Genomic DNA, 12,474 nt, shown 5'->3' with positions numbered 1-12,474 from the left:
CTCTGTGCCTAAATAAACAGATAAGTCTATCCCTTTAAATTCCTTGCTACTTAATGGCATAATATAACTGTCAAATAAAGATGCTTTTGTAGGAGCTGTCCGTTTCCTTCCACCACAACAACACAGGAACAGGAGTGATAGCCACATATGTTTGCTGATAACTGTGTAAATGTGGACAAATCTCAAAAGCCACATGTATCTCTAACTATATGGGCAGTGACTGATTACTGGCTGCAAGCACTTACATGCTATTGCATTTCATCTTTAGAATACCATGAATTGAATAATATTAAGCATTTTTTTTGTTTTTTGGATGAGGGAGAGGAGACATAATTAACCAAGTCCAAATCTGTTTGCTTAATCATGATATATCAGTGAATGTTCTCTGGGATGCATCTATCCTTTGATTTTCTCTCTCCATCTCTTTTATTGCTCACTACACACACACGCGCGCACACACACACATGCACACACACACACACACACACACACACTCACGACACAACTCACATATCACTCTGCATTTGTATACACAGTATTATCCAAGGAGAATCTCTTCATGAATGCTTCATAAAAACCTCAAGCTCACCTACCAGAAATGAAAGCATGAGGATTCCTATTTACTCTTTCCACTTGTGGTTGAACCTATCCGATCAGACCCACATCCCCTGTAGCATGCACACGCAGAGCACAAGAACTTATGCTCTCTTAAAAGCGTGCATATAAGGGCCCCTGGGTGGCTTAGTCAGTTAAGCATCTGACTCTTGACTTGGTCATGATCTCAGGGTTCATGAGATTGAGTCTCATGTTGGGCTCTTTGCTGATACTTTGGAGCCTGCTTGGGATTCTCTATCTATCTATCATCTATCTATCTATCTGTTATCTATCTATCTATCTATCTATCTATCTATCTATCTATCTATCTCTTTCTCTCTGCCTTTCCTCTGCTCACATTTTCTCTCTTTCTCTCTGTCTCAAAAAAAATAAACATTTAAAAAAAGTACATGCATGTAATTTATCATTCAATCCAAGACACTTTTGATCGAAAGGGGACACAAACTGGTCAGGCTTAACCAAGGTCAACTGAGACTGTCCCTAACAAACTCTTGTGTATTAAACTGGTACAACTTAGATATACAGACTTTTTTGTAACACTAACACTGCTCACCCTTACCCCAGTAGCTCTTTAAGCTTTACAAGATCCCAAATTAGGTTCTTTTATGATTTCACCCTTTTCCTCTCCACATCATTTTCCCCCAGTTAACTTCTACTTATCCTAAAAATTTCAGTTTTCCAAATCACCTATGGCAAACATGTTCTCACGTCTATTATATATCCACATAGAAATTTTTACTTGCCTTTATAATAAAATTTGTTAAACTGTATTTAATTTTCTTTTTCTACCTATCTTGTCACTGATCTTTAATTTCCTTGGTGCCTCAGTTGCCTTCATGTCCCTACTGCCTAGCAAAATACTTGGATCACCATGGACTCTCAATAAATAGTTTAGGAACATTAAACAAATGTGGTACTGACTGCAGGCAGGATGATACAATTGTCCAGATACTTAAACTCCTTTACTTTCTGAATTTTAGTTCTCTGCTGGACTTAATACATTAAACAAATGTGGTACTGACTGCAGGCAGGATGATACAATTGTCCAGATACTTAAACTCCTTTACTTTCTGAATTTTAGTTCTCTGCTGGACTTAATACAGTCCTGTCCCAGGCTGGTTGGGGTGGGTGGTGTCCCCCACCACCCCCATCAATGGTAATGCATTGTTCTCTTACTCTTCCTTGTGTCCCTCACATTTAGAAGTACCCCTTCTACAGAAGGTTGCATTCAAACTGAAGCAAAATGAAAGATGTGCTTAATATGCATGACAAAAACACTTAGCACAAATGTGATCGCAATTTTTGAAACTACACCTTAACCCCAAATCACAAACCATGAAAGTCTTTTTATAACATCTTCCTCCTCTAAGATGTTTTGAACTCACTGTAGCTTTTGGAAATGTTGTCTCACCTAAAGACACGTATTTCAAAACTGCCAAAGGCGTGAGAAGTATGGAAATGCTGAGACTGTCCTAGGTTGGAGGACTCTAAGGAGAGAAGATGATTTAATGAAACAGAGTACCTTGGATTGGATCCTGAAGCAGAAAAGATGCTGATGGAAACAATGGCAGAATCCAAACAAAGTCAGGAGCTGAGCTGAAGATATTATTCCATGTTACTTTCTCAGTTGTTATAAATATCCCATGGTTCTGAAAGGTATTAACATTAGGGGGTGCTGAGTTAGGGGTAGGTGGGAATTCTCCTCCAGGTCTCAAATTATTTCAAAATGAAAAGTTAAAAAAGTTTGGGTTACCATTTTTGCTTCCAAGTTATGGACTGCCACCACAGGCCAAATTACAGGGCTGGACACGACGTGAGCTGCACTAGATAAAGAAAGACAGAGTGGAAACCTTCCTAGTGACCTAGGTCAGAAGAGGGGGGAGAGGAGCACTGATGTGCACCAGGGAAGCAGAGTTAGTGTAACAAGAGAGCACTCACCAAGAGGCAAAACGAGGGACACTCAATAGCCCCAACCAGGAGAATGTATGGGAGAATACGGACCCCAAACCTCAAGAACAAGTAATCAGACCTGCCCCAAGAAGCAGAATTTGAAGCCGTTTCCTGGGTAAGATTTGCTTATATCAATGTCCCTCTGGGGAGGACTTCACCTGCTATCCTGGAGGACAAATGCATCCCCTTAAAAGGGAAGATTTCTGCTTTTCCCTACTCTTCCCTGATTCCTTTTATGTAGGTTTTATAAGTTGATCATCTGATAGATGTCTCTATTTCAAGGACGTTTCACGTTGATCCTGTGTGAATCTTGAGATGACAGCATGCAAAGACAAACAGACTTTACTGTTGAGCTCTCTGAGGTTGACGATGTTAGGCTGGACCCCTGTCCACTTTTACTTGTGTTTATCAATTAACAGTAGTGCAGGACTGCTGTTGAGAAGAAAGGGATAAAAAAGACAGAAACTCCAGGAAAGCAAGGTACTATTCTATAAAAAGACTATTGAGTTCAATGAAATTATGTCTTCAAAAATAACACATTCCAAACATTTTACCATATTACTTTAAAATATCCGTCTTTTGAAAGTTTAAGAAAAGATATTTAATTGATTATAGCAGAAGGTGGTAAGCCCGACATGTGAGCTATTATCATAATCATTATTTTCCCAAATCAGGAAATGTTGAGGGTTATAATTGCTTAAGTGATTTTTACTACTTTTGCTTTATTCAACGTAATACTTTCACAATCTCTTACAAAAGGTCATATGTTTCAGTAGGAGCATCACATTTTAAGTACATGTGAAAAACATCATCCCTGATATGAACCATGTTTACATTTTTCTAAAGTATATTAATGAGATTTTTTTAGTGTTTTTCTAGAGAAGGATAAAACTGGAAAATTCTCCCCCCAAAAAAGAAAGACTGGTGCTTTTCTGGAACAAAATACCAGCATAAAAGTGTGCCTATTTAGGACGTAAGTAATATTGACGTTTGCTCTATGGTCACTGATGGAATGTTTGAGTATGCTAATAAAAACATAAAGGATACCATCATATTATCATTTGAGATAGATATACTCAAAAACTGACAATTAAGCTAATTCAGAGTTAACACCATAATAAAACATTATGAGGAGAAACTGTTTTGCTGTTTTCATTGATTTCAATGTAATTGTCTCTATAATACTAAATATTTGAGCACTATTTGGTCCTAGCAAACACAGGAAATGCAAAGAAAATTCAAAATAAATTTTAAGGTTTGCATGTTAAATTTTCTTTATGAAATGTTGTTATTCATTCTTTGCCAGAACTATAAATAATCACTGGAACCTTATTTTGTCTATATTGACTTTTTTTTATTATTTATTTATTTTTTTTCCTGATCACATCATACCTTACTCCTCTGTATAAGCCTCCTCCCTTCCTTCCTTCCTTCCTTCCTTCCTTCCTTCCTTCCTTCCTTCATGAGGTAATTTCATTCTGTACTTGGACTTCCCATTTGTTTCCTGATGAACTGAAATTGTTATTACTCTAACATGTTAACTAACTTGCAGTCTATATTTATATCTAGAAGACATGTATATGTATGTATGTTTATAACACATATTGCTATGTATAATAGGCTTGTACATACCTATATCAAGAACACACTGAATTTACATATATTTGAGTATAGATGCATTTCAAAAGCATGCTATCTACCTGAATGCACATATACTGTATACACATATAAATATCACAATGTATTTACACGTGTACATAAGACTATAGGAACATTACTAGTGCTCAATTCTCCTTTGCTATATACTCACTTTATATATTTCTCCAGTACATTTATATTCCTGCCAGTTTAATTACACTTTTACCGTGAATTCATCTGAATGTTACTAAATCAGCCTATAACTAACTTTACACTTACATAATTCACCATTTCATAAAAGAATGAAGTATAAGTGCAGAAGGAGAGCTGTTTCTTTAAGTCTAACTAATAATTTGGAAAGACTTAGTAGAGTTGTCCAAAACAATTCTTATGAATAAGGCATGAGCAAGTTATCTGCAACACACCCGGCGAAATCTACAAATAATGTGCACTCATATTGTCACTCATTCTGTTTGCAGATACCTAAATTCTGGCTTCACTTTAAATAAATTGGAATAGAAAAGAACAATGTTGACATGTAGGCATGATTTATGCAGAAGTCCTATTAGCATATTGTTGTGTAAAGAAAGAACCTACATTGCTCAATAAAAATAGGGGCGCCTGGGTGGCTCAGTGTGGTGAGCTTCCAATTCTTGATTTCCCGCTTAGGTCATAATCCCCAACGTCGTGGGATCAAGCCCTGAGTCCTGCTCTGTGCTCATAGTGGGGAGCCTGCTTAGGATTCTCTCTTTCTCCCTCCTGCCCCTCCCCTGCTTGTGCTTCCTCTCTTTAAAACATTAAAAAAAATTAAAAATAGGTATATACATTAGAAGTTTAAACAATATGTTACTTTTGTGATTCCTCTAAGCACTTTCCAGTCTGACCAAAACACTTAGAGCAACACATAGCAAAATTGTGTGCCTTTACGTATATTCAGAATTTTATACATATATGTGTATAAACACAAACATACACATACAGAGGCACATATGTGTACGTTACATAACATAGATACACATGTACACAGACCTACATGTGTGTATGTTATAGATGATGTATAGCTATACATACACACATACCAAGATGCATTGTTTTGAATAATACTTTATGAAATTTTAGCTAGACTACAGTACAATATGCTGTTCCTCTTCTCATTTGAAAGGAAACCCCTTAATCTTTGATGTCCAGATAGGAATATTCCCAATACTGAGGGAGGGAAGTTTAGTAATAATAGAATTAGATATTTAGGTCAAGGAAGGTCTCCTGGCTCTACCTTTTTCCTTCTGTGCCTTTATTTGGTCGTTTTCTTTGCCTGGACCATCACAGATTAACGCTAAAGTTAGGATGTGATCTTTGGAAAAAACGAGGATCCGGAAATCAACAGTGGGAGAAAACAAGTCCTTGGGATTCGCATGTGGGTTACTGAATCAAGTTCTTTAAAATTACAACCTTCCTATCGACTTTGAGCATTTATGTTCCATTTTATACATTTTTGTGCCAATGCTTAAGTTATAAAAGTGCCTACTCTAATAAAAGTTTTACTTCTTTGCTCCTTTTTCTTCCTTGTTTGTTCTTGTGAATGTATTTCAATGCTACGCTATTACCTATTACATGGTTCATCTCTTTACTGCAGATTTCATCATTTGTTAAAATTAAATAACAATGCCAAAATAAAAGAAAAACTACAACGTTACACACAAAGTTCCAGACATTCATTCTTGTTAATTTACTAAATTAACACAAGATTATTTCTCCTAGAATCTTGCCAAGGATGGATACCTTGTTTTTTGGCAATGATGGCTGTAAAATCCATGCATGGACAGACACAGATATACATATGGATAGAAATACATAAATTTCTCTGAATAATTAAGACACATTGAATATTTTATATATATTTATTAACAATTCAATTTCTTTCTTATACGTATAGCTACATTTTTATGAATTCCTTTTTCTTTTCTTTTCTTTTCTTTTCTTTTCTTTTCTTTTCTTTTCTTTTCTTTTCTTTTCTTCTTTCTATTGATATGTAGTGGTTCCTTGTATTTGTGGCATAGCAATCTGTGATCTGCTATCTGGGTTACAAGTGTCGCATCCAACCTTGTCACTTGCTTTTGAAGTCTTTGTTCTATTCCAGGTTAGGTTTTCAAAATATTAGCTGTTACAAACTTTGCTTGTATGGTTTTGGGGTTTTAGTCTCCTTAAGAATGCCAAAGGAGGAGATTGGTGGAGGGTTTTTAACATTATCTGTAAAGCTTAAATTTTCAAAATGTATCATGTGTGTAATTAAACTTTAATTTACTCCTGGGAAATAAAATATTTTCTTTGAATTTTCAACTCTTGTAGTTTTGATGTTTACATGTGTGTTTCATATAAGAGCTAGAAGGCTGTGTTCTATTTCCTAATTAAGAAGCTGATAATTTCAATTCAAGGTTTTTAGTAGTTAATTATTTTACACAGATTTTATTTTTAATTGTTTTAATGTTCACTTATTTTGTTTTAATTTTTTAACGTTTATTTATTTTTGAGGCAGAGAGAGACAGAGCATGAACGGGGGAGGGTCAGTGAGAGAGGGAGGCACAGAATCTGAAACAGGCTCCAGGCTCTGAGCGGCCAGCACAGAGCCCGACGCGGGGCTCGAACTCACGGACCGCGAGATCATGACCTGAGCTGAAGTCAGCCGCTCAACCGACTGAGCCACCCAGGGACCCCAAATCTTCACTTATTTTTGAGAAAGAGAGAGAAAGAGCAGGGGAGGGGCAGAGAGAGAGGGAGATCCAGAATCTGAAGCAGGCTCCAGGCCCCAAGCTGTCAGCACAGAGCCCAACGTGGGGCTCAAACTCATGGACAGCGAGATCATGACCTGAGCCGAAGTCGGATGCCCAACCGACTGAGCCACCCAGGTGCCCCTTTCACACAGATTTCAAATGTTAGTATTATCATATATTAAATTTCTACTTTAGGAATCTCTGGTCTGCCCCAGGGACTCATTTGTCTCTGCATGTCCCATATTGCTGGACCTCTGTGACACAAGGGCAGAGGCCTCACTTGGCGTTGGCTGGCCATGCAGGCACACTCTCCTAGGTCCCTGTAAGGCTGGTTCACCAGAATAAGATTCCCTGTGCTCTTGGTCAATTCTTTTGTATATTCCAGGTTAATATTCTGTCCTATAATGTGACTGGTGGACCACATTGTTCCGAGGCACTGCTGTGAATAACCCCATCAGGAATCTCTTCCCAAGGTCACAAGCTCCCAGGTCACTCCCATCCTGTGTGCCCAAGCCTTGCAAGCCCTTGGAAACTCATCATGAGACTCATGATTAGAAAATCCCCACACAGCTGAAAGCCCTCATGGTTCTTTTCAACCTCCTGCCCTCATTTATCATGTACGCACTGCCCATCAGAGTCAACTGGAAGCAGAGACACTCTTCCCCCCACATTCCAAGATGCTCGTGGTGTGGACCAGACAGCAGGTGCACTTCTGGCTCACGTTGGCTCCTTCCAGACTATTATGTCTCTTTACTCTTTCAAAACTTCCCACTACTTTGAAATCATGCTGGCAACCATGTGCTGCCTTCCCTGCAGTCATAAACCTTTGAATTCCTCCCCCCTCATCTTCACCCTTAGTCCTCCTCTGGTCACTATTCATTGCACCCCCATCCACCAAGTTTCTTGACCATGTCTATGACACTGATAGATTTCTGTCCCCTCTCCTCGTTCTCACACCTCCGAGGTCTGTCATTAAGACTTCTGATAGTTTTCCCCATAGGATTCAATCTCCCTCCCTTATCAATTTCTTTCTTAACCAGTTTGAATCCATAATCCAAATTAAAATTACTTCTTTAAAAACACCCTGTTAGAGGTGCCTAGTTGGCACAGTGGGTTAAGTCTGACTCTTAATCTCAGCTCAGGTCATGATCTTGCCAACCTGAGATTGAGCCCCACATAAGACTCTATGTTGAGTATAGAGCCTCTGAGATTCTCTCTCTCTCTCTCTCTCTCTCTCTCTCTCTCTCTCTCTCTCCCCACCCCCCACAGGTGAACCCAAGAACACACACACTCACACACTGGTTCTGATTCTCAGGAGAACCCTGTCTAATACACATCTTACCTCCTTTGCTTCCTTCCTCCTTATTAAATTATTTTGGACTGTAACAGTTAATGTGAGACTGGTTAAAATATAACAGTTAAAACCCATGATGGACTCAATCCTCATTTATACTAGTTCAGCTACAATAAAATCTAAAGAAGACTAATGAATCATTTTTCCGGGTTTCCCATTTGATTTGAAGAACCCAACCCCACAATGAACACTCGACATTTTTTCTCGTAATTCCACTACGTTCTCCCACTCTTTTTTCTGTCCCACTCAGAGAATTGTTTCACATGCTCAGCTCTTTTGTCAAGCCTCAAATATGTCCCTTCTGCCCTCTCTCACCTCATCTTGCTTTGTGATTCCCTGGTAGAGCGGGAGACAGAGAAGTAAGTCACTCTGGGGCCCAGATCCACCTCCCTGGCTCCACACTACAGCCCCCAGCCCCTGCTGTGATTGAGGATCAAGTACCAGCCCACCCTCCACCGGCACCTAACTGGTCATCCTTCCAGATCTTGCCAATGATCACTTATGGGCTGAACGTATTACATATTATATTCCCAATCCTTTTTTTTTTAGAGTATTTTTGAGAGAGACAGAAACAGAAAGTGCACATGCAAGCAGGGGAAGGGGAAAAGAGAGAGGAGAGAGAAAGAGAGAGAATCCCAAGCAAGTTCCGTGCTGTCAGTGCAGACAGAGCCCATCATGGGCCTTGAACCCATGAACCGTGAGATCATGACCTGAGCTGAAATGAAGAGTCCAAGGCTTAACCGACTGAGCTACCAGGCACCCCTCCCTATCCTTTCTTAAAATACAATTTCCAAATAAGCTAAAACTGCCCCCAACATTCCCACTTGCCTGCTATACCTCACCACTCAATATCTACCAAATGGCTCCTCCAGACCCTGCCTCCACATCCGTCCCTCCCAACGTCTTCCAAATTAATTCAGCCTTGACCTCCTACACTCTGAAACAATTCCTCTTTTCAAAGTCAGTGACGGAATATCTCTTAACTTCGCTTCCACAGCCAACATGGGTGACAAATCCCACTTTCTAGAGTTCTTTTGGTGTCCCTGCTGCTTCTGACTTTTCTCCCACCTCCGTGGTTTTCTTAGGTTTCTCTCTCCTTTCTTTCACCTTTTAAACATGGAAGCAGGGCAGGGTTCATCACCATGCATTTTCTGCAGAGGCGATCCCATGCAGTCCCTGGCCTTAACCACCATGCATATAAGTGGGCTTATGTGCTCACGACTTCTGCATTTATTTCCCTGCCTTCAAACCCTCCGCTGAGTTCCAGGCTGATGTGTTCAAAGGCACAGATGACCGTTTCACCGGAGTAACAAATGTGTGTATCGAGCAACCATGCCCAGCTCAGAATCCTCAACCCACTGCCATTTCCCACCTCAACAAAGGGCACTGTCACAGGCGGTTTCCGGAACCAATAAGCCGAGACCTGGATTCTTCCACTCGCCTAATGCTATCATCCGTCGCATTCGCGAGCCCCAAAACATCCACCGTCGAGACACACTCCAAATTCATGTGCACTTTTCACCTGCATTGCTTCCCTCTCAGCAGCGGGCACCCCTCGTTTCTGTTTCAATCCCTGCCTTTGGATAACACACTCTCCACACAACAGCCAGAGCGATCAAGCTGCCAACCTATCAACTTGGTTATCCTCTCCTCTGCCTAAAACGGTGGTTCCCAGAATAAAACTCACACACTTCCGTACTGTATACGGCCTCATGCCACGCCTCCTCAGCCTATCCGGTCTCTCGCCGCTTTCTAGCTGGGCCTCAAATAAACACAAGTTATTATTACCCGTGCAGGCGCTTCGCCCTTGCAATCCGGAACCCACGTGCCCTTTAGCGTGACATTAACAAGACCTTTTTAAAGTATTAATATTATTTTTTAATGCGATCAAATATTTATACAAGCCGGGCAAAGAGGGAAGGTGGGGAAGAAAAACTATTTTCCAGAAAATGAAGCGAAAAAGGCACGCAGGGGGAGGCCGGGGGAGGCAGGGGGCTTATCAACAATTTTCAGCGCGGGATCTACGCAGGAAGGACAGGCGGGTCTGGGGGCCGCCGCAGTCCTGTGTCAGGGTCCCACGAAGAGATAGAGCAAGGGGTCAGCGGGCTGAGAATAAATACACAATGGTGAGTCTCAGGAGGCAGGTAAGGGGGCTCTGACTCAGGAATCAAAGGAGCCTGAGGGCTGGGTAACCTCGGGGTGGAGAAGGAGAGCCCCAGGCGCTGCTCTTAGGTACTGGAGGAAGGTGTGAGGCCCCAGGAGCGCGGCCTCTTTTCTCAGCTCTGCAGCTGAGGATCTGTGTCCTGGGCTGACAGTGTCCCTGCTGCAGGGTGGTCAGCAGACGGTGGGGGCTGGGCATCGGGCCCGAGGTCCGCGTCCTCCTTCGACACACTGCAGCTCCAGCAGTGAAGGCTTCTGACCAGCGGCCCTGGCCTGGGCACGAAGGAAGGGACCTCTCCATTTCTGATCAGGGGCTTAAAGGCGGAAGGCCTGGGCTCTGGGTTGGGCCTCCGGCTCACGCCCTCCGGGATCTCAAACCACAGGGGCCCGTCAAACCTACGGTTGCCCTTAGGGCACTGGCTGAGGGCCCTCAGCACAGTCTCCTTGGCACACGGGTCCGGGGCGCCGCGCCCCTGCGCCGCAGACGCCCAGGGGCTCCCCCTGCGCTCAGGCGGCGCGATCTTGACGGTCACGGGGCTCCAGGTCCGTCTCGGGTGGCGGGCACTCCAAACCCACCGCTTCATGTAACTCTCCCAGGCGCTGGACAGGTCCGGCCCCAGGACGGTCTCCGGGGGCGCCTTGGCAGGAAAGCGCCTCCAGGCCTCGGTGACCACCCTCCGCGGGCTGGAGGGGTCCCAGTTGAGCGGCGTCCGGGGGAGGGGGCCGGTGCGGACGCGGCGCCCGCCGTTCTGGGTCGAGGCGGGCGGGGGCCGGGGCTTAGGGTGCCCTGCGCCGAGGGGTGGCTGCGCGGGCCTGGGCGGGCTCACGTTGCTGCCCATGGGAGCCGACGGCGGGGCGGGGGCCTTCCGGTGGGGATTCGACTTCCAGAAGTTCCCAAAGTCGCAGGACCCGGCTGCCGGCGAAGTGTCCGGGGCTCAGATGACCGGTGGCGTCTGGGCGCAGGGAAAGCGCGCGAGCCTGGGCGTTGTAACCGTTCTCAACCTGGCGGGCGCGTGGGGCCCGCAGCGGGGACGCGGGAGCTGATTGCTGGCGCAGCGGCAGCCCGCGGGGCTCACAGCCTCCAGCCTCCGTTCCCCTTGCTGCTGGTAGCAGGAGTTTGGCTGTGGATGGAGGCCTAAGCGCTCACGATCTCCACTCCCACCCCCACCTCCCAGCATTTTTATTGTGATATCATCCACATATCATACAATTCACCCAAAGGTTACATTTCTATGACTTGTGGTACTTTCACAGATGTGTGCACTCATCACCATGGTCAACCTGAAAACATTTTCATTGCTTCAAAAGCAAATCCTGTACTCAATAGCTATCCCATCCACCCCCTACCTTTCCGGAGCCACGAAACATTCACTAATTCATTTTCTCTCTAGATACAGATTTTCCTATTTGTGAGCTTTCATATAAATGGGGTCATGTAATATGTAGTGGTTTGTGACTGGCCTCTTTTGCTTAGCCTATGCTTTTCCAGGTCCTTCTATGCAGCAGCATTTCACTGTTGTTATGGTCCAGCATCATTCCATTGTATGGAGAGACCACATTGTGTTTATCTGTGGCCAGTAAATGGGCATTTGGGTTGTTTCCAGTCATCTGATATTATGAATAATGTTGTCATGAACATTCATGTATAAAATTTTACATGGACAAGTGTTTTCATTTCTCTTGGTGTGTAGCTAGGGCAGAATTGCTATGTCCTATGGTAACTGTTTAAGCTCTTGAGACATTACCAAACTGTTCTGCACAGGGTCTATGCTGGTTTACATCTCCCCCAGAAGGAGTGTCTCTATTTTGGTACTCGACTTTAGAGGAAGAAGCTATAATAATTCCTGCAGTTCATAAAAATTACAGATCCAGTATTGACAGACGGCCACTCTCTTTCATTATCGTAAAAGCTAAACATAATTCATTTGAATGCCCTTTTAAGGAAAAATAAATAACCGGTTTTTGTTTCAGTAAACATGATGCATGTTT

The 12,474-nt window shown here is 42.9% G+C and overlaps 1 protein-coding gene across 1 annotated transcript; it reads right to left on the bottom strand.

The window, feature by feature from the left end:
- Nucleotides 1–10,179: 10,179 nt before the first annotated feature.
- Nucleotides 10,180–11,465, bottom strand: POM121L12 (POM121 transmembrane nucleoporin like 12). The gene has a single exon (XM_006929091.5). The coding sequence runs from the start codon at nt 11,322–11,324 to the stop codon at nt 10,602–10,604; it is 723 nt and encodes a 240-aa protein (XP_006929153.2). The 5' UTR covers nt 11,325–11,465; the 3' UTR covers nt 10,180–10,601.
- Between the last annotated feature and the right edge of the window lie 1,009 nt (nt 11,466–12,474).

The sequence above is a fragment of the Felis catus genome, chromosome A2 (assembly GCF_018350175.1).
Source record: "Felis catus isolate Fca126 chromosome A2, F.catus_Fca126_mat1.0, whole genome shotgun sequence".
In the NCBI taxonomy this organism is placed as follows: Eukaryota; Metazoa; Chordata; class Mammalia; order Carnivora; family Felidae; genus Felis; species Felis catus.
Note: the sequence above shows the minus strand (reverse complement) of the source record. Positions and strands in the feature narration are given on the sequence as shown.